Here is a 22,486-nt window from a genome sequence, read left to right on the forward strand (position 1 = left end):
TAAAAATATAATTTTGTCACGTGACCTTGACCTTTGACCTTGAATATCTCAAAACATGTCATCACCAAAAGTCGTGAAAAAAATATATTTGGTCCCTCATTCCATACTCTAAAACATATCAAAAAAACATTCTGGGACTGCAATGGGATCAGAAGATACAAAATAATATGTGTAACTATGTGACTGATAAAAGCCCGATTACATGAACTATGAAGAGTCAAATGTCCCTTAACACCCCCTACAAAATGTGAAGGAGTTATCCTGGGTATAATTGGTCATGAAAGAAATAGGTTAGGCACAGGGAGATCCCTAGCCGTGTGTGTCAAGCGCAGGTCCGGCATATTGTTGACCGCCATATTGAATTCAACGCAAAAATTTCAAAGGAAAGGGGGTGATGTGATATATCAAATCAGGCTAGAATTTCACGAGAAATGAAGCGACGAAGGATTTTCCAACGTATCTTACGCCAGCAAAAAGTTATACACATATCTTTCACTTACGATATATGCACATTATAATGTTGTCAATGTTCCTGTGAGCAAACTCGTTGATGTCTCTCACACTCGCATAGAACATTTGGTAATGTAGCATGTGCAACAACATCGCAAGCAGCAACTATGCCTTCTCTCAGATGGTCAATATCAGGGACTTTTAGTGCATGCACCATTCTCTTCAAATGTTTCTGAAGGTAAAAGTCCTCCTAAGATGTTAGATCTGGGGAATGTGCAGGCCTTTTAATAGATCCCCGTGTGCCCATCAATCTACCTAGAAAATTACCATGAAGAAATTGCGAAAATGTCTACATAGTGTGGTCACACTCTGTCCTGTTTCAAAACTCTCGAAAAGTGCCATATCCCGTAAGCAAGGGTGAAAAAACCTGTTCACGTAACAAATCCAAGAAGCCCTCACCATTTAAGGTTCCGTTGTTGAATATGGACCAACCATTTCCGTTCGCCATACATTATACCACATAATTAGCTTACCAGCAACAACCATTCGACTGAGCAAATCACAGGTATTGCATATTATTTTTATTAATTTAACGTGAACATAAAAATTTGCCTCGTCACTGAAGAATTTTTCATTCCAAATGAAGTGTCACGTAATTGTTTGAGATACTTTTCCCAATATTCTTCACTATTCAACTATTTGGTGAATGTAGCTGATTAAAATCATATGCAATGGTGCGTATACTTCTTTCTCTCCCAAGATGTCAGCGGGATCTCGATGAGTTCCTAACTCGTTAGGAGCATTCCAATGCTTTGTTTTTAACACCTCGAAAAGGAGAAAATGGTTACAAGCATGCAGTAATAAATTTTTGCTGGTTAAATATATGTTGGATAAACCTTCGTCACTTCATTTCTCGTGAAATTCTAGCGTGATTTAATATATCACATCACCCCCTTTCCTTTGAAATGTTTGCGTTGAATTCAATATGGCGGTCAACAATATGCCGGACCTGCGCTTGACACACACGGCTAGGGATCTCCCTGTGCCTAACCTATTTCTTTCATGACCAATTATACCCAGGATAACTCCTTTACATTTTGTAGGTGGTGTTAAAGGACTTTTGACTCGTCATAGTTCATGTAATGAGGCTTTTATCAGTCACATAGTTACACATATTATTTTGTATCTTCTGATCCCATTGCAGTCCCAGAATGATTTTTTGATATGTATGAGGGACCAAATATATTTTTTTCACGATTTTTGGTGATGACATGTTTTGAGATATTCAAGGTCAAAGGTCAAGGTCAGGTGACAAAATTACATTTTTATCCAAAGGTAGGCTTGTTATATATCACTGGAAAGCTTGTTCAATTCCCTGTACAATAAGCTTTATTTGAGCTTTCTAGGCGAAATAGGGGCGGAGTTACAGCACATTTAGTATAGCTAAGCGGGCTCAAAAAAGGCCATTTCTGCAAACTTTGACATGGAATAATTTAACAATTACAAGACGCACGAGACTAAAACTTTTCATAGTTACTAAGTTCTATGCATAGTTTCAACTCCCCAAATTTCATGAAAATCGGAGATGGTCAGGTTAAAAATTGCACATATCTGTGTTGATTTGGCATGGAATGACTCTTATGTCTTGTAATGCAGCTATAGTATAAGACTTCACATTCACCCGCCAAAGAAACAACCATTCTTGCAACACATTCTTGTGAGCGAAGCGAGCAAAAAAATAAATTATATCCATCTCTTAGGAGGCTTTCAAGAATATTAATTTAATGGGGTGTCAATACTTTGTTAGGATCCCGAGATAATTAATTAGTCTCTTCGAGCTTCTTTTTTTTTGCACGTTCGGGGTCTAAACGTCGCTAAATACAGTTTTCAATTTAATGTTCGAACTCTCTCTCCACTACAGAAATTCCTTGACAAACTAAGATTTAACACTTTATCAAAAGCTTCCTATCTCCCCCTTTAAATTTAATAATCAGTCCTACCACCATAATTTCCAAGCCAATTTTAGACTTACTGTTGATATTGAAGAGTGGATATTGCCTTCTCCAAAAAATTAATTCTCAGTCTCCACACAAAAATTTCCGCAACAGTCTAAGACAATAGCAATACCCAAGAAATGGATACCCCCTCAATTTAATGCTCAATCCCCCTCTAACTAAAATAGCCGCCATAATCTAAGACCTAGAGTTGGATACTGTCCCCCAGTGGCGTAGCGCATTTATCTGGGGCCCTCCTCAGTGGAAAAAAGAAACATCGAGATGATGCCAGAGTGGGACGGACGCACAATAGTTATCACTCCCCCCCCCCCCAAAGTTGTAAAATGAATTAAACTTTAACCCTTGCTTCTAATTTTTTGTCATCGATTCAGTTTAGTAGTTTGTTGAAACTAAATCAGGGTGGTCTGAACCTCTGATAAATAACTGGATGAAGAAATTATTAGAAATATTTTCTCTTCCTTCAACACGGTCATGGGCGTCCGGAAGGGGGGGGCAAGGGGGGGCCGTGGCCACCTCCTGGAAAATGAAAGTCAACCAAAAAATATGTATTTCACACATATAATTTCATTTTAGCCACAATAATATGTGTTAATTATTGCATGAACACCATAAATTCAAATTTAAGCAATGTTTTTTAGGGAACAACACTATTTTTGGGGAAAATTTGCCTTCGTTTGCCCCCCCCCCTGGAAAAAAAGTACCTTCCTTGCCCCTCCCTGGAAAAAATCCTGCGGACGTCCATGAACACGGTGGCACAGCCAGGATTCTTTTTTAAGGAGGGTGGAGGCTTCACACAGCCAACTAGTTTGTTCGTAATCCTTTGTATTTTTTGTTCGAAACGTTTGTTTCTTTTCTTAATGTAGGTTACATATAACACACATATATTTAAAAAAACACTGTTTGGGGAAATTGTTTAAGGGGGAGAGGGACAATTTCCCCTTGGTCTTTCTCGCTGCGGCAGCTGCCGATCACTGTTGCCAACTTCACTCTTTTGGAGCCAGATCTGGCGGCAGCCGCCCCTGCCCCACTATGATGCCACCACTGGCTCCGGCCCACAAAGACCAACTTTTGCCATTAGTGTGAATTATGCTTGTGACTTGATATTGTTATATTGGCTGCGTCGCCCCACCTCCTCTTACATCCCCAGCTACTTTTATATAGCGCCGTGGCTAAGATGAAGATTACAATATTGTTATCCGGGAATCCTTCATTTTCGATTTCATATGAGCATCAGTGGATTATTGAGATGGGTGATGCCGCCAAATCTAGGCGGTGAAAATTAAGAAAAAATTGCCGTAACTTAAAACTAACGGTAATAACAGCGCCCCCACCTTTCCGACACCTAAAATTACTCTAGGAGGCATCTTATCTTTAAGCAGCTTTCGTTAATCTAGCTCCTTGAAGTTCATCTTTACCTCTATTAAAGGTGAAATTTAGCTCTTTTTAAGCACACCAGGTTTGGCAACACTGCCAGGATGGCCGTGTGAGGCAAGGAGACATGCATTAGGTTATGAGGCCATTATTTTATTCGTTCTCTCGGGAACATCAAACATCCAATGACGTAGAAAAGTACATAGACGGAAAAAGGACACGTTGAACTATGTCATAGTAGTAGGAAAAGACGAAACTCCCATTTGCTTAGCCGTAATCTGAAGTTGAAGTTGATTTCCCATAAGGAATACATGGGATTCTGTACGGACCAAATGTCCGTAAAAACCTGCGTGCCTGCATTCGTAACGGAGGTGTCCGCTTTGAACAAGACGTATAATGTTCTTTAATTGTACTGTTCATTGATTCCATTCACATGAAGATGAATGAAGTATTATTTCTTGTACACAAATGTGAATGTTAGCAACATTTGTACCTTGTTGGATAGCAGATGACACAAGGAAGTAATTTAAGTAATTTGTACGCTTCGTGTCATACCATTTTTGTTATTAATACGTTGCCAAGTAAACTAAGAGTGCATTTTTTATCATCACTTGTAAGTTTAGACCCACCCGTTACTTACATGTGATAGTTATTTGGGAAAACCTTTTTTTTTCAACGAACCACTTATTTGTTAGCTATGAGAAAATGCTGAAATAAGTTCCATACAATGAGCAGTTTTTTCTCAATTCATCTTTTTATGTGTAAAATTGTCATTTTTTTTAAAAAAAACAATAGAAATTCGATTATCTCGAAAACTACTAATTTTCGGACGGGGTATCATATGGTCAAATTTATTGCAAATTGTCTCTACTTTAACCCCTTTCAGGGAATACATCTAATTACCAGTCACCCTGTATACTCAAGCAAGCTTATCATTTCAGATACGAGAGTTGAACTGGACTTCTACATTGTCAATGGTGACCTAATATCAAAGGGTCAATTGCAATCTTCTGCTAAGAAATAGAGGCGGACTCAAGTCTTGAGAGATAGAAAATTAAGCAGCTGCTAGACTATATTCACTGAAAATTTGTCATTCAATGAAATGCCGATTGGAGGGATTGGAGCACTTCGAGCACTGTATACGTTGTATACCCTGCGTGGCGGACCTAAGGACCTAAGGGCAAAGGGAAAATTGCCCCTGAGCTCAACATCTGAGTTTTTGGGCCCCTTTGAAGTAAAACATAATAGGTGTGGACAATGTGGGAAATTTATCTCAGATCATATTTCAATCTCATACTGAGGCTTGGGGTGAAGATATTTGGTGGGAAGTTACATTTTAAATATCACGTAATGTTACTGGTAATAAAAAATGTATAAATTATTAAGTTTGTTTGTTTAGGTATTGTGTAACAATAAGGCATGGACCGGTTGAGGAACTGAATCTTTCTACTCGATTCACAACTGTACTACACTGCACTACACTACTATTACGAAAACCACGTAGCTATAAAGGTATGAGATGAGAGAAGCTTCCTATCGATTGCCATCATGAGCCATAATCCCCCTCTGTGGGCACCCCTGACTGTATGTTACCTTTCGTGCTCGCGTGGTTGGAATGAGGAGGCCCTGTCTCCTAACCTACCAGGTCACCCGACCCTATTTCACAGGATTTTTCTTCATCACTCGATGTAAGATCCCAGTGGACAGAGATATGGAATTAGTTGCTAGGATTGTCGCCTGCTGTGATTTGCAACACACGAAGGATATTTAGGAGGTTGCGGAAGAATATTGTACTTACTTGCATTGTGGTTGACGGCCGTTATTTTAAAAAATTGTTGTGAGGTACCTAATTGTATGTTCTTAACACCGATGTGTCAATGCCCATGAAACTAGTTTCCGAATGTACAAGCATATAACTCATATGCGTGAATCAGTGTATATAAATGTCGCTTCTTATTGCACATTCAGCATTGTCACTACCTGTCCATACATGTCGCGTTTCTCATGCCTATAGACGACGGTACGCGCTGGCGCTCGACATGTTTCAGCCCATATCTCGTTGCGCTGGCTAATCCGACCCTATATGTTCCTATCCGCAACTGAACAGTGGTGCATCCTGTTTCCTTTTTGCACACGTTTACTGAATCATCCTCTACATAACAAACCAAGTACGGTTGTGTCCTAATTGCGAACAGTCCTAGTTGCGAACATTACCTAAATCGTCCTAATTGCGAACACATAAAAATGAGGAAATACTTCCATGTCCTAATTGCGAACACATGTAACTGAAGAACCTGTTTTCAAAAACTAATAAGGGTAGTGACTCAGAGAGACAGATAGTTTGACTAGCAACAATAGCCAACGTGATTGACTTATCATGGTCTTCTACTTTGTAAAGACCTTCATAGTCAATTCACCCTTTCAGTCTATCGAACATTTACTTTTTTTTTGTTTTACGAAAAGTGACGAAGAGCACTAACAGGTATGAGGGGATTGATGGTGTACATAAATTTTTAAGTACAGCATAATGTTTTGAAATTTGAATTTGAAATTAATAATTATATTATGTTATTAAATAACGAAGCTCTTTTCAGTTAGAAAGTGTGCAGTATGTAGTCGTATACAGAAAATAGGCAACACTTCTATTATTAAATTATTTACACTTGGGTTACGACTTTAATCATGTTGAATTTTCTATATTCCAACAAGGCACTGACCAGTCTCAAAGTCCCTTAAAAAATCGTTAAAAAGACAAAGGAAGTGGAAGAGAAAGTTTTAGATCCAAAGGCAGAAATTGTGTTCGCAATTAGGACTGTTCGCAACTACGACTGTTCGCAATTAGGACGACACCGTTCGATGGTTAAAAGTCCAAACATTTCAACACGAAAATAGTTGCATGATAGATTGTAGTCTAATAAGTGATCGACTTAAACTCGCTTACTTTAGTAATTATCTTCCACAAATCCCTCTCTTTAATACCGTGTGCTCGAAACTTTTCAAATCTGGCAAAATTCAATACTATCGTGGTATTTTCGAAAAGCAACATCATTCTCTTAATGATGAATTAAATTATAATTATAAAAATATGATAGACATACCACACATGCACAATGAATATTGTGTCTAATAAATATAAAAGCAAACTGAAATTGAAAAGTCATATAAACGTCATCATTACAATCAACATTACCACAAGTGTCGCATCTGGAATTTTGAATTCCACCCTCTTTGATTCAAGGACTAACATGTCACAAACGGAAGCCCAGTCATGTTTCTTGTCCAACCGTAACAGCACCGTTGTTTCCTGCTGTTCCGAAGGTCTACAGATTGGTTCATAAAGTGGGTGAACTTCAGCGTCACTTCCCAGGGAAGGAGGAAAAAGGTTGTCTCTTTCCTTCCCAGCCGTTGCTCATCTCTGGACCACTAACCGTGGATATCGGTGTCCTTGCTTATCTCAATGCCTGTCCATAAGGATGTCACTTGCATGTCCTTGTTCTTCTCTACTACTTTCATAGCTATACTGATCGCAGGCCCAATTGGCGGATGACCTAATTTTTGCTACGTAGCTCTATCTATCCACCGGGGGTGTGCGCCTCGATGAGTGTCATCAACCTCAGTTGCGAAGTAAAAGCTGTAGGGGTAACATCGCTCTCCCGTTGCAACGTTGCCAAGCGTACGTCTGTTTTTGCCAGTTGTTTTCATTTGCATGTTTGTACAGTGTTTGAATGTTTTGTGTACTAATTTCTCCGTGCTTTGTGTACTATTGGACAAATTTTATCCAGTACGGCGCTGATCAACACTCTCTCTCTCTCCCCCGTTTTACAGTACGTTTGGCAACATGCTGTAACCGACGCTCCTTTATTCTTCGGTGTCTTGTGACTCGAAAATGCCCGATCACCGTCGAAGAGAATTGAAGTGATCGCTGATTCGTTGTTTTCCAGCCGCCGGTTGAAATTGCGAGCGGTATAGATGATGCTTAGATCATCTGCAAAGAACTTGTTCAACAGTTCCAGATGAAAGCATACAGTCCCGTAGAAAGGGGGATAGGGCGGCTGAAGCAATACACAGGAGGGGGCGCCATTCAAGCCTTTTTATTTGAGACAACAAAATCAGAATATGCAACGGAGAGATTTATACTGTGCAGAATAATTTTAAATTACATTTTTTTTCTGCTGATACAATGTCATTAATTTTGATTATTATTCTTAACTTTTTGTTATTTTACATTGCTGGAATTATCAGTTTCCCAAAGACGTAGGAATACTACGTTTTAAAATATGTTCTTCAAACACTAAGACATAACAAACTCGTATTCTTAAATACGGTATTTTTTTGTATAATCAGAAATGCAAACTATGAATCTTTCAATATAATCTGTATTATTTTTTAAGCAGTTCTACTTTCATTTTTAAATTTTCAGGATGTAAATATGACAAACCATGCAGTGGCGTGCCCAAGGAGGGTTGGTGGGGGTAATAACCCCCCCCCCCTTTGGCCCAGTATTCCTAAAAAAAATAATGTCAAAGGTAGGAAAATATGACAAAATGAGGGCTGACTACCAAGAAAAAGTATACGTAACCTCTCCCTTTCGAAAATCCTGGGGTTAAAATTTCTGGGGTTAGTAGTGGGGGGGGGGTATCACCTTCCTGCCTAGGGCGCCAAAATATGTAGCTACGGGACTGGAAAGCATGGCCATAAATAGATGAATCCACAAGCTGCAATCATTGTATAATATGTTTTCACATAGCCTATGAAGAAAAGTTGTAGCTTTTTTTTTTTTCTTTTAAGAATTCGAAAGCAACTTGTAACTTCTGTTGATTGATTGACTTTCCATCGCTTTTCTGCCACTTTTGGCTAATCGCAAAGGTGAGAATGAATGTGATAAAATGAGATGAATGAACCAACACACACATTTATGGACGACACAGCACGAGCTCCACAGAGGATTATACTGGCTGTGAGTCGAGACGCAAGAGCCTCGCTAGCCTGCAAAATGGAAAATGTTAGCTGGTGGATTGTTTAGTAGAGCCTTGGGGTTGGATGCTCAGATAATTAACATGATGCCAATGAGGCAGCTGGGGGGGATGCTTTACGAAAATTTTGCTACCTGGGGGATACCATCCCCCCTTACTTCGAGCACTGGCTCCAGGGTGTACAACGTGGAAGAAAGGTTGGCATTTTGATGTCTTTATAGAGAACAGAGGCGCAACCACGAATTTTTGTGGGGGGGGGGAGCAAGTACCAGGATAAACGTACCAACAACAACAACAATAACAGCAGTAATGACACTATTATTATTATTAGTGGTAGTAGTAGTAATAGTAGTAGTATCAAAAACGTTATTATCCTCATAAATTACTCAAAGAAAGGGATAGAAGTCAGTGCTAAAGCATTTGTTTGGAACAAAGTATTTGAAATATTTTTTCAACACCGTCAATTTCACATTAGCTAATAATGGAAAACAAGCAGTGGCGTGCGGTGACATTTAAACTAGGGTACGCAACATGGGCCAACCGAAATGAATTATGGGGGCCAGAAACCCCCCCCCCTCTCCCTGGCCATCATGTTATTCAGAAAATAAGTTTTTTCTACAATTTTATAATGGGAAATTTCTCATCCTTGTATCAATATCCAAATGTAACGAGGTAAAATATATGTATGATATTTTATATTCGCAAATATATTCTGATAGTAGCTACGTAGAGTCCAACAATTCAACTTTGATTATTTCTTTCATGCAGTGCGATGAACATTGAACGGGAAGGAAATGGCACAGTCATTTTCCGTCCTTTCAAATTTCATGTAATAAATTTGATAAATCTCAGTATCCTCTACTATTGCTTTCGCAGAGGAAACCAACGAATAAGGCCAACAATAAAGTTTCACTGTTTTTCTACTCAGTCAATCACTCTGTAGAGATATTTTTTCTTCTTCTCAAAAATCAAAATGCCTAATATACTGTTTACCATCCTTCACAACTCCTGCCTGAAACAATTTTTCCAAATCAGGAACCGACCTTCCATTTCGGATTGTTTACATTTTTTTCGTAAATTCCGAACATCCCTTCTCCAGTATGTCATCAATAACTCCCGGTCCCCCTATTTTATCACTTCACAGCACCGACAAACAATAGAGATCCTGTAATGTAAATAATATGAACGAAACACTCGCTGCAAATTTCACACGACAGAAGAAAGCAAAAGTCAACCTCCCACGGTACGTTGTGTCTGGTCCGCTATGCCCGAAAACCACGCGTTCTTGTGGACGAATGAATCGGAGTTGCCAGTCGACAAAGTATTTTGTAGAAGGGAGATAATTAAGGACAAGTAGAAAATACGTCAGCATACATCCCAGAACACTTCAAAAGCTAAACTACCGTACATCACTTTGCAATGTCTGGCGGGAGGGAGGGGGGCTCATTCGAATCCCATTGTAAGCATTGTGTTTTATTATGTTTTTCTTTTATCATTCATTCATATCGTCGGGTCAACAATCAACACCCATGCTATGGAACTTAAAGGAAATGTTGATCCCGAAAGGATATAAACAGATACTCTCATACTCTGAGAATTGTGCGAAACTTGCAAATTGTTCACATATTTTCCCCTCGACACAGTGACAGTCCATTCTGGTCTGTGTAACTTTAACCTCACATAAATATTTTATATGTGATAGTTTACGCGTATATTAAATATGATATTCCACCACTACATATTCTTGCCCTCCTCTCTGATTCCTGTATCACTTTTTATAATGTATTTTTATTGCAACCCAACAGTGATCTATCTACGCGTGGCTGCTAAATGCTAGTAAGCTAAGCATTCCAGAAAAAAATATGTTGACTACTGTCAACACTGCATACGCTGTCAAAATCTTGGGTACCCTCGATGCTTAGAACCGAAAAAGAAGTGGGCGAGAGGGTAGGCGCGGGCAGACCCAAACACGTGGTCGGGGCTGATATGAGCCAATGGGGTTACCTTCCGAATTTCTAGGGTACCAAGCAGAAGAAACAGCGTCTTTCTGCGGAAATCGGCAGGAACGCGGATCGGGTGGGTGCCGAAGTCACAATCGGGATCATTCGGGACTGCCTTCAGGAAGGCAGCAGCGTGTTCGTGCGGAAATCGGAATTTCTTGCAGTGGAACTGCTTTCGGAGCGATAATTGTTGAATTTTCATGTTCGGGGAAGACGATTTTTTTTTTTTCTTACTGTGTTGTGGGTACGCAGTGCGTACCTTGCGTATCCTGAATGCACGCCGCTGAAAACAAGCACACTGTTTTTTGAATGGCAGAAAATGAATGATAAATGCATTCCGTAGATAATAATTTTTGTACATATAACATGTATAATTTTTATGTCTTACACATATGCAACATGGACCGACATAAAATAAGAAAATATGTATGCAACATGCTAACGTTAATCGTGTGTGTATTGAAAGTTTATTCAATACATATATACAACACATATTATCTAAATACATTATACTACAGAAAACAACGAAATTGCGAGCGAAGAGAGCAAGAAAATTTTTAGATCCAATTTTTGCAATTTGAAACAATATTGATTTAATAAGGCACAAATAATTTCACTGGACGCCATGGCATTCTCTCTTTTACAACTTTCTTTTCATTTAGATCGCTCGGCATCCGTGGCCGACTCCCGCTGAAAGCTCTGGACTTGACGAAACCGAGAAAATTTTACGAAATGTGTTTTAATATGCATAAAATTTGAAATCAAAGGGAGCAATTTCTCCTCTGCGCCCCCCTTGTAGGTGCCCTTGGCCGTCACTGTTCGCACCCCCCTTGCCCCTAATAGGGCGCAAATAATATCAAGGGGCGCCAAGGTATTCTCTCTTTCACAACGTTTTTTCATTGAGATCATTAAGCGCCCATGGCTGACTCGAGCGTGAGCAAGAAACGTTTACGACATGTACTTTTATTTGCATAAAATTTTAAATCGAAGGGGGCAATTCTCCTCTGTGCACCCCTCCGCAGGTGCCCTTTGCCGTCAATGTTTGCCCCCCCCTAGAATCGACTTCCGTCGAAGGTTGGGAGGGAGGCAATGCCCCCTGCCCCCCTTGTGGTTGCGCCACTGATAGAGGGTCACCTCGTATGTTTACCACAGAGGGAAAGAACTGCGTATTGTGATGCTCCATGCTAATCAGCATTGTTGCTCACTCCCATCAAGCACGGTTTGTGACGTAAATGAAACACACCTGTTAATGGATTTACCAGGAGGCAGACGTAACGTTGGTTGGAGCATGATACTGATTGAATCAGCACCGTTTTGGGCGTTATCGATCATGTCTGTACTTCCACACCTCGTGCTTTCATGGGACAGTGAAAGGCTGAGGAATAGGTGCATCTTTTACAGTATAATTACTGTAACACTCTCCTGCTTGTCTCTTGTGTATAGTCAGTGGCCTGCTTTATGTGCATTACATTATTGAGTAAGAAATACTCTGAAATACAATTATAGCTACTATATATGAGATAATGAGGGTAAGATGGGAGATATTATATCAAACCATGGGTCACAGATAATATGCTGGAGAAGATGGATGAAAGAAGAAAATGGAAGGACGATAAACTACACCACCTACGAGAAACCGATAAGCCAAAGAAGAATAGAAGCAGTAATGTGAAGAATTCGAGGAACTTGAAAAAGGGGAAGGTATGATTTGATGTATCGTGAAACAAAGTGTATGAACTTAGCAAAGAAGAAATGGGAAAACAATGTGGCTGATTGAACATAACGAAGGCCGCATAATCACAGACAAACCTGAAATACTGAATTTATGAGCACGTTGGTAGAAAAGCCATACGAGAAAGGCAATCCTCCTGACATCCTACCTAAAGAAGATGTATCTGATGATGAAAAGGGGTTCCTCATCTTGAAGGAAGAATTCGTTCGAGCATAGTCGAACCGTCCCTCATTACAGAAATCCTTTGACAGTCTAAGGTTTAACACTTAATCAAGAACTTCATCTCCCTTACCCTCAATCCTCCCACCAAAATGTTCATGCAAATTTTAGATTTTCTGTTCATATTGAAAAGTGGATATTGCCCCCTCCAAAGCAAATAATTCTCAGTCCCCACACCAGAATTGGTAGTAGTACACAAGAATTAAATATCCTCACCCCTAATTTAATGTTTAATCTACCCTAACTAAAGTTTCCGTCATAATCTAAGACTGATATTCAAGAGTTGGATATGTTTCCCCAACGATTGTTAATCGCCAACCAGAATTTACGTGTTAATTTAAGACCTAATATGTAAGATTCGGATATTGGCACCCCAACGGATAATACAGACTATCCGCTACATTTCCCTTGGCAGTATACAAATTGTTATTTTCACACAGTCGAATTTCCATCACCCCCCCGCCACACAAACACACACAAAGAACGTTGGGTGGAACAAGTGTCCACAAACCCGCATGTGGGAACCCCTTCCCCAAAATACTTCTTTTTCTTCACTTAATGAATTGAATATGGTGCTCCTAAGGTGTAAATGTTTTTACATATATTTTAGAAAAAAATGAATAAATATTAAATTTTATATTATTTTAGAAAAAAAACCACCAAAATTTCTATGGAGCACTCGTGCCATGATCCACCCCTGTGGCCACCCCTGCATAGAATCGTTCCATTTTTGGATAAGTGTTGTAATCGGTAAAATATGTTAGGCCATATAAGTTAGCATGCGAATGTATCAAGAAAAAGTAGTCAGAAATTGCAAAAGGTCAAAAAGCCAAAACTCCTACATTTTATAGCTATACATTTATTATAAGCGTCGTCGAAATATCGGTTTTGAAATGGTTTGCAAGACTTGCTTTACAAAGGAAGTTCCAAGCACGTACGGGAAATGCCTTCTTGTTATCTTGATGGCATGATGATCACTCCACAAGTTAATTGAAGTTTTCTAAGTAAAATGCCTTGTAACAAATCTCAAGGTTTAGCCACAAAAGGCGGAAGCATTTCCTGTAAGTCAATTCTGGTTTTCGTAACTCAGAGGAAAGGCATGGGATTAATTGAACTGTTCAGATTTCTGCTCGTGAATTCGTTATTCTCAAATAAACAAGTCGTTAATTTCATGATTTACAGCAAGCAACGTTTCCGCCTTCACACATGAAGCTTCATAGGATTTTCTTGAGAAAGGACAGTCATTCTCGAGGAAAAATAAGATTCACTTTCAGACATTTGAAAATATGGAAATACCTTTACACAATCAACAACTTTGATTCACAGTAGAACTTAAGTTTGTTATTATTTTCTTTATTATTCCCATTGCAAGGAGTCATGGACGTGTATATATAGTTCACGGGGGGGGGGAGGGACTTTTGGTATGATTAGGGTTATTTCATAAGTGAAAATCCAGGACACTGCTAACCGGAAGCTTGTTGGGGAGCGGCGGCGGCGGGGGGGGGGGGGGGTGCTGGACCCGACAAAGTTGTGTGTATGTACTCACGAAGTCGCGCTACTTAGTAATGATTTCGTCTCGGAAGTTGAAGACCTATAAATTGCCAAAAAAAATCTATAAAAAGACCTAAAAATATCAAAAAAAGGACCTAAAAACGGAAAAAAGGACGTATAAATGTGATCCAAATTAATTAATAACTTGAGTTCTAATTACATATTTAATGAATATGCACGGCACTTCTTATCTGACTTAAGATATTTTCAGGCGCGTGCTGTCTGGTCGTATACACCGTGCTGAAAGCTTCAAAACAAGATAAAGTTGCCACTTACACCTTCCAGACAAGTTACGGTTAAATGACCTTGTACCGTACCTGCTTCAGTCGTCCAAAAATGTTTTTCTCTCGTTTCAGGGATGGTTCAAATATATTTATTTATTATTATTTTTTCTATTTCTTTACTACAGAAAGGATGTTTAAGAGGTGATGAACTGATGAAGATTCGAATTGAGAATGGGCAGTAAAAACGTAGTCGAAAGAAGTTGCAAAGAAAGCCGTTAAGACCTAAAAATAGGCTAGAAAAAGACCAATAAGCCAAAAAAGGCAAAAAAAGGACAAATAAAACCCACCTTTTTCTGGCCTACAATGACCCAAAATGAACATATATTATGTTGGGCCTCGTCTTTGGACACTAGGAAAAATAAGGATTTTTCCTCAACTTCCGAGGCCTGTTCATCTTGTGTCAAGCAACCTGAGAATGTTACGGTGTTTTCCTAGTTTTCTTGCACTGCGCTTTTAAAAGCCAAATTTCTTTAAGAAGACTCGAAGGGGAAAAAATGATAACTGATTTGACAGTCCCAATATAGTTTCTTATCGCAAACATTCCGAAACTATCAGGAAATTGCAGACGTTTGGTCTGCAGTCCAACTTGATGTGTGGAATTACGTAATTTCCTTCCCATCTATATCTCGTCTTATACGTCTCGATTTTAGTAGAATAAAATACTAAGTCTGAAGAATTTTTTATGAACAAGCGGAATTTTAGTGAACGAAAAGGGGGGCGGTTGGACCCGTTGAACCCCCCTTAAATACGCCCATTAGAACCACTCTTACAATGGATGTAGCCAGAAATTTTAGATTGATTGATTTAATTTATTTTACTTTGCTTTTCTGCCACTTTTCCACTATTTGCGAAGATGAGGATGAGTGATGATGATGAAATTGATGAAGGGACACTCACAAGGAACACCCATGCGCAGACTAGGATTCGAACCCAGGACGGCTGGCGTCGTAGCGCGCTGTGATAACCACGAAGGTCGGCTGCCAGAAATGTTTGTAGGGGGTCAGGCCATTGATAAAACTTAAACAGTAGGAATAACAATAATGATTATCTTGGTTTAATTGTTGTTGTTATTATTATTCCATAATTATCATAAACGAATAAAATGAAACTATTTTTTTCCAATTTATTATTATTATCTTTGAGGAGACTGTTATTCGATTCAGAACATCAGCAAATATCCAGGAAGACTGTTGTTCATTATTTCTTCACATTTCATACAGTTATCGCACTGAAATGCATAGTTATCCTATTTTGTTGTAAATGTTTACACATCACTTTCGAGAAAATGTCAGAGGGAAATTTTACTCATATTACCCCTCCCATAAAATAATATTTTTTTACAATTTTGAAAACTATGGAAACATTTATATTTTGATTTAAATCGTAGAACATCTTTTCTGAAAAACATAACCTACGGTTCCTGCATTTTACACTAACGATCTAACGCAGTTTTAACTTTGGTTATTCTGCTCGAACACTAACCGAAGTTTATTTCTGCCATTAGCAATAAAAATATCAAGTATTCTCCTTTTTTGTAACTTTCAGGGGTGGGGTCAACGGACCTGTATGACCCCCTTCTAGACGCCCATGAACTAGTATTACGTGAAATAAGTATATAAACCGTCTAATGAAGGGATTCCAGGTGGCGGCACACAGTGGTTCGGATCCCACTTTAAACAGTAAATTCAGTCCCGATTAGCCCTATCTGATCATAAAATGGACTTCAAATACATTTTGAAACTTTCAAAACTTCATTCTCATCGTCGCGATTATAGCCCTGGTGATCGAGTTCGTTTAGGTGCTGGACTTAAGATCTCATTATCGATGGTCTGGGGTTCAAAACCAGGCGGAGCATAAATGTTATGTGATCCAAATTCATCTTCATCGTCGCGATTAGCCAAGATCGGAAGAAAATCGGCGCTAAATAAGAATAAATACAATTATCATCGGGATTAACCCAAAGCGACATAAAGCATCCAAAATTGAAAGGAATAAAACATGGGCGTAACTTGGCGGGGGCAAAGAAGCACCCCACTTAAATTTGCATTTTTTTTTTAAATTTACAAGTTGATGGTACTTTTGTTAACCTTCTCGGACATGAGGGGCAAAGTAATGAGTATTTTTTTTTATGATTTCGCAAAGTTAACAGTTATTTAGCAAAATAGTCTGGGACGTTATTTTATGGAATAGAAAATTTATTGGTTCTGCCCAGGCACGTAGCCAGGGAGAGGGCTAAAGGGGCTGTAGCCCCCCCCGAAATTCTGCAAATATCTAATTTAATTAGTGTGCAGTGGTAATTAATTTTACTTACTTAGCAAGATTAAACACTAGAGCGAGAATAGTTTAGTGTATAATAGAGCAACCAGCTTATATTTTTATATTCTACAATTTAATCCAAAGAATAAATGAATCCACTGTACCCAAATTTAAAGTTTTCTTTGTGAGAAGTCACACAATATAAACTTTATGAGTAAAATTCGCCCCTACCTTTTAAAGCCTTTTTTTGAACGGAATGTGTAAAGGTTAATAACAAAACACAGTAACTATGAATTTCAGTACACTAACTACAAAATGTAAGAAAAATAATGTCACTCATACAGTATATAGAGTAGCAAAAGCCGTTTCCTTTATATAATAATAATAACAATAAATTTAAGATTAAAATTGTTTTATTTTTAATAACTTATAATAGTTATTTTGTAAAATGACAATTATAACCGTGGTAATAATTATTATTGTCATTATTATTTCTACTAATCAAGTTCTATTAATGGCCTGCTTCCGCTAGAAATATTTCCGGCGACGCCTCTGCTGATAAGAGCCCCCCCGAAATAAAATCTTGGCTACGGACCTGATTCTGCCGTCCTCCCTCCTAAGTAAGGTCCCAGATTACGTCTATGGAATAGAAAATAAACATTCCCACGCATGGACGTCCGCAGGATTTTTTCCAGGGAGGGGCAAGGGAGGTATTTTTTTTCCAGGGGTGGCAAACAAGGCATATTTACTCCAAAAATAGTGTTGTTCCCTAAAAAAAACATTGCTTAAATTTGAATTTATGATGTTCATGCAAAAATTAACACATATTATTGTGGCTAAAATGAAATTATATGTGTGAAATGCATAATTTTTGGTTGACTTTCATTTTACAGAGGGGCACGGCCCCCTTGCCCCCCTTCCGGACGCACATGTACCCAGGTTTACTTTGTGAATTTGGCAAATTGAGTGGTCAACTGGCGATTGTGCTTGCACTACAACTCATTGTGAATGTCCATTCATCAGTTTCATGTAATTTCCAATTATTCCCATCGCCGCGATTAGTCCAAAGAGGCAGAGAAAGAGACGTAAAAACAAAAAATATGATACGTGTAGTTTGCCAGTGGTACCCAAAAGCAACTTCTCAAGGATGCTTCACGTCATGAGGGTTTTTAGTTTTCAGGTTTGTCTTATCGTAAGAATAACTGGATTTACATTCCGCGTGACATCATTCTGCTCTTGAGGTGTACCGCATGGAACCTTTGAATAAAAAAAACAAAAACCCTTCACTGCGTTGTGGAAACACGGGAAAGTGTCAAGTCTTTTTTCCGATCGTCAGTTGTCCCATTTCGGTTTGTCTGTGGAATGTGGCCGGGAGCCGGTCATTGCCACCGCGAATACTACGTGTCCGGACCTTTCATTGGCTCCCCTCGCCAGCAATCCCAAACGGGCATTGGTAGATACAAAGGCCTCGCCTGAAAGCCGACCGCCTGCGGAAGAAAATCTCGTAACTACTATGCCGCAGCACAGAACACCTTGGCGCATGCGCGTCTGTCTCCCCACAGGTGTCTCAGGTGTAGCGGTGGCGAAGTTTGTCGGAGGACACGGAACGGGAAGGTTGTCGCGAGTGCTTTGTTCTGCCGAAGAAATTTCTGCCAACCCCCCCTTTTTTCTGGATGTGTAACTCTCGGTGTTATCGTGATTCGTGACGAACGGTGCTTCAGTGATGTGGAAGTGATTCGACTGACAGACGCACAGGTGTTGTGTGGTGTTAACAGTGGTGACTTGAAGTGAAAAATGGCGGCTAGAGGTGAACCTGACTCAACCCCGATATGCCGGTGTCGCGTGTTGTACTTGGGATCTGCGGTACCCCACGTAACCAAGGACGGCTTGCAAGGTATTCAGGAACCTTTAAAAGAGTTGTATCCGGAACAAGGTGCCATTGGGGCAAAGGGTATAGACTCTTGGCTAAGCGTCTGGAGCAACGGTATGCTTCTCGAGAATGTTGACGAGAACCATAAAAAAGTGACCAGGTTCTTTCCTATCGAAACGCTACATTACTGTGCGGCTGTACGGTATGTCCTCGTCCCAGGACACGGGGGTGAGAAAACTCCCAGATTTCTTCCCCTGGATTCCCCATTCGCCCGCAACCCGAACATCAACCACCCTCCCCTCTTTGCCAGCATCCTTAGGAGGACCACTGGCATCAAGGTCCTGGAATGCCACGCGTTCATCTGCAAACGCGAGATGGCGGCCAACGCACTCGTAAGATGCTGTTTCCATGCCTACGCAGACTCCTCTTACGCAAGACACATGGAGGGTAGCGTCTACGGTACCCTCAGGAGCCAATCTAAAGGAGGGCAGTCGGTGATAAGCGAACCGGTGACCAGCATCGAGAAGGTGGAAGGGTGGCGAATGTCTCCTGGCGCCTCCAGCACCCCCAACGGCCAAGCGCACCAGCACGATCTTGTCCAGAACGGCGTTCTGACTGCCGTAGATAATAGTGCTGCCGATGAAATTTCTATCTACAACGGGGATGAGAACCATAAAGTGTGGGCTGGCTCCACAAGTCCGGACAAGGATGGGATCTACGGTGAGTACGCGAGCACCCTTAGAAGCGCAAAATCATCCACCCTTGGCACCTCCAGATCAAATCGCCCCAGACAAATCATGATGCCATCCAAGCCTCCACCCCCTCCTGAAGATGAAGACGACAAGAAGAAAGGCAAGGACAAGGGGAAGAAGAAGAACAGGGATAGAGGAAGCAGAGAAGAATATTATCCGATTCCCATGAATGGTTCGTTGATGAGACCCATGAGCGCCATGAATGGAAGATCCTCAAGCTCCCTCAGTGGAACCCTTATGAAGGGTGGGGTCATGCCCAACGGTACACTCATGCGCCCTTCCTCCCAGATGAACGGCTACGGCCCTCCGCTGGTGCTTGTAACCCCTCCTCACCACCAAGGGCGCCCCATGAGAAGAATGGTGGCTGGCACATACTCCCATCGCCCCAGAGGGATGGTCCCTCGGTCGATCCCCTCGCCGTTCTTGATACCACCCCATGGGGCACCCATGCCACCCCATGGAGCACCCATGTCACCCCATGGAGCACCCATGCCACCCCATGGAGGACCCATGCCACCTCATGGAGCACCAATGCCTCCACCAGCCATCATGACGGCAATGCCGATGTCCAAGAAGGGAAAACCTCAACCCATACCCATGGAGGAACCCATATACATGCCATCAGCAAGACCGTTGAGCCCTGTAGCATCTTATCAACCAGGTCACTTCCCCCATGAAGCATACCTTATGCAGCATTACGCCACCACAGACAACAAATATCAGAGGAAGAAGAAGAAATCGACTGGTAGCAAGAAGGGGGACGAATCGTCAACAGATTCGCCTTTCAACACCGGGATTTACCGCAAGAAAGGTCACTTGAACGAAAGAGCTTTTTCATATTCCATCCGCCAAGAGCATAGATCCCGTTCGTACGGTTCACTGGCCAACTTAAAATTTGCAAATGGCGACTCGGCTGTTGGGATGAAGGAAGACATTAAAAAAGAACGCGAAATCATGCAAATGATGCAGGACCTGGACATTTCAGGGGACGAACTGGAAAGATCTGAGGTTCCCGCTGCAGTTTACGAAAACAGGAGACCGGCAAGCAGGAGATAAGGTAAGGCACGATTCTGTACTCTACACTCAATGAAATTAGAAAATTCATGATCCATCTCGATGCTTGAAGGCGTTCAGTGGTCTGAAAGTTTGGGCTCGAATACCGTCCGGGGTATGATGAATATTCCTTCATCTATTCATCATTCATTCTCATTGTCACGTTTAACCAAAAGTGGCAGAAGGGCGACGCAAAGTATTTGTATTTGTATGTTTGTTATTTTAAGGGCTCAGAGCAAAGAATGGTAAGTGACATTTTGATCATTATTGAATTTCAAAGTAAATAAGAGCCATCCATCGATTCTCGCGTATAATTGCCATGTCATGAAATTTGTATTGGACTCATTCAACCCTTCTGAAGTTGGTAAACACAACACAGAAACAATTTATCTACACTATAACTTCTAATAATATTTCCGCTTAAGAAACTCAATAATGACCAAAATGTCACTTACCATATTTTACCCCCGAGTTAATCTCTATACAGATTTCTTGTAGTCAACTCAATAACGTCCTATTATGAATTTAACAATATTTGCACATATTAAATTACGAAAGTTGTATCTCCTCTAAGTAAAAAACTCTATTTGTAAAGAAAAGAAGGATATAATCACTAATAGTAAAAATAATTTTCTAATCCACATCTTATAAACAAAAGTACATTATTTATAGGCAAATCATGCTCCAAATTCCGATTTTAAAAACTTATATTAATTTAGAACTTCAAACACATGATTTGTTTTGAATTTGCAGTCCAGTAAAGATTGAACTGAGTATGTTCTAGCAATAGTTTCAAGCTGAATTCTCTCTAATTTACAATAAACGATTTGAAAGGCTGCATTACGTTAATTTTATGTAAGTTATCATGAACGTTAGCAGAAAGATAAGAAGAAAACTTGTATTATATTTTTAACCGTAAAATGAATATGAGTTGATCTTATTTCCCAATGGTAACAGAGACAAGTAGTTCATCAATAACTAAACTCACATGAACTAAAGCAAAACAATGTTAGATTGATTGGAGGAAATATGCTGTCAATGGTGTTAACAAGTTTGTGAACTGTCTTTGCAGGTGGAAAGCTAGAAATGAAATAACTCTGGTCCCTGAATGAACCTTATCCATTGAAATATATATTATGCTATCTATAAAGAACCAATTAAATCCTGAACGTTTTTGCTTTTGAAAATATTCTTAAAATCAATATTAAAAAACAAAAAATTCGGTGTCACGCGTTTTTTACGAATGATCTATATATTCAAGTATAATGTCGAATAGATATGCTACAAACAAAAGTGAAACAATAAATTAAATCATTGGTTCCATACAATCAGTGCGCTACGAGGCCATGAGTTCTGGGTTCGAATCCCAGCCTGGGCATCACTCATTCTCATCGTCGCGATTAGTCAGAAGTAGCAGAAAAGCGGCGCTAAATACAAAAAATCAAATCTAATAAAAAACATACAACCAGTGACGTGCACAGGATTTTTGAAAAGTAAGAGATTACGCATACTTTTTATAGTAGTTAGTTCTCACTTTGCCAGTTTTACCTGCCTTTGAAGTTCTTTGTTTTTTAAGGAATACTGGGCCAAAAGGGGGGTTATGAACTCCACCTCCACTTGGGCACGCCACTGCATACAATTTGATATCTTTTAAAGGTGCTAAACTAAAAAAATCTGGTTAATTAAGATATTATTTTACAATATTTCCACTTTTCATTTATTTGCTCGTAAGTCAGTCAAATGCGTACCTCATAGTTTTACTGATCGGAAAGTTTTAAATCGTAACTTTTCTTTTATCCTCACTTATCTGGCAGTTTTTTCTGCTCTAAACAGTTATATTTGCCTTTCGTCCTAGACGAACCACCGTTGCAATTAGCATTTAACATCGTAAGAGGAGACGCAAAGAGCTCGAAGAAACGAGACGAGAGGCAATAAGGAAGACTCGCTCTTTATTAGCATT

General features: G+C 39.8%; 1 protein-coding gene across 1 annotated transcript in view; it reads left to right on the top strand.

The window, feature by feature from the left end:
* Positions 1-18,425: 18,425 nt before the first annotated feature.
* Positions 18,426-22,486, top strand: part of LOC146002365 (uncharacterized) — a 102,739-nt gene continuing 98,678 nt past the window's right edge. Inside the window, exon 1 of the mRNA XM_083140087.1 lies at positions 18,426-20,530. Coding sequence (XP_082996213.1) covers positions 18,646-20,529 — 1,884 coding nt within the window. The 5' untranslated portion in view covers positions 18,426-18,645 and the 3' untranslated portion in view covers position 20,530. The remainder of the gene's footprint in view (positions 20,531-22,486) is intronic.

Source organism: Lepisma saccharinum, chromosome 18 (assembly GCF_977018435.1).
Source record: "Lepisma saccharinum chromosome 18, izLepSacc3.1, whole genome shotgun sequence".
Lineage (NCBI taxonomy): Eukaryota > Metazoa > Arthropoda > Insecta > Zygentoma > Lepismatidae > Lepisma > Lepisma saccharinum.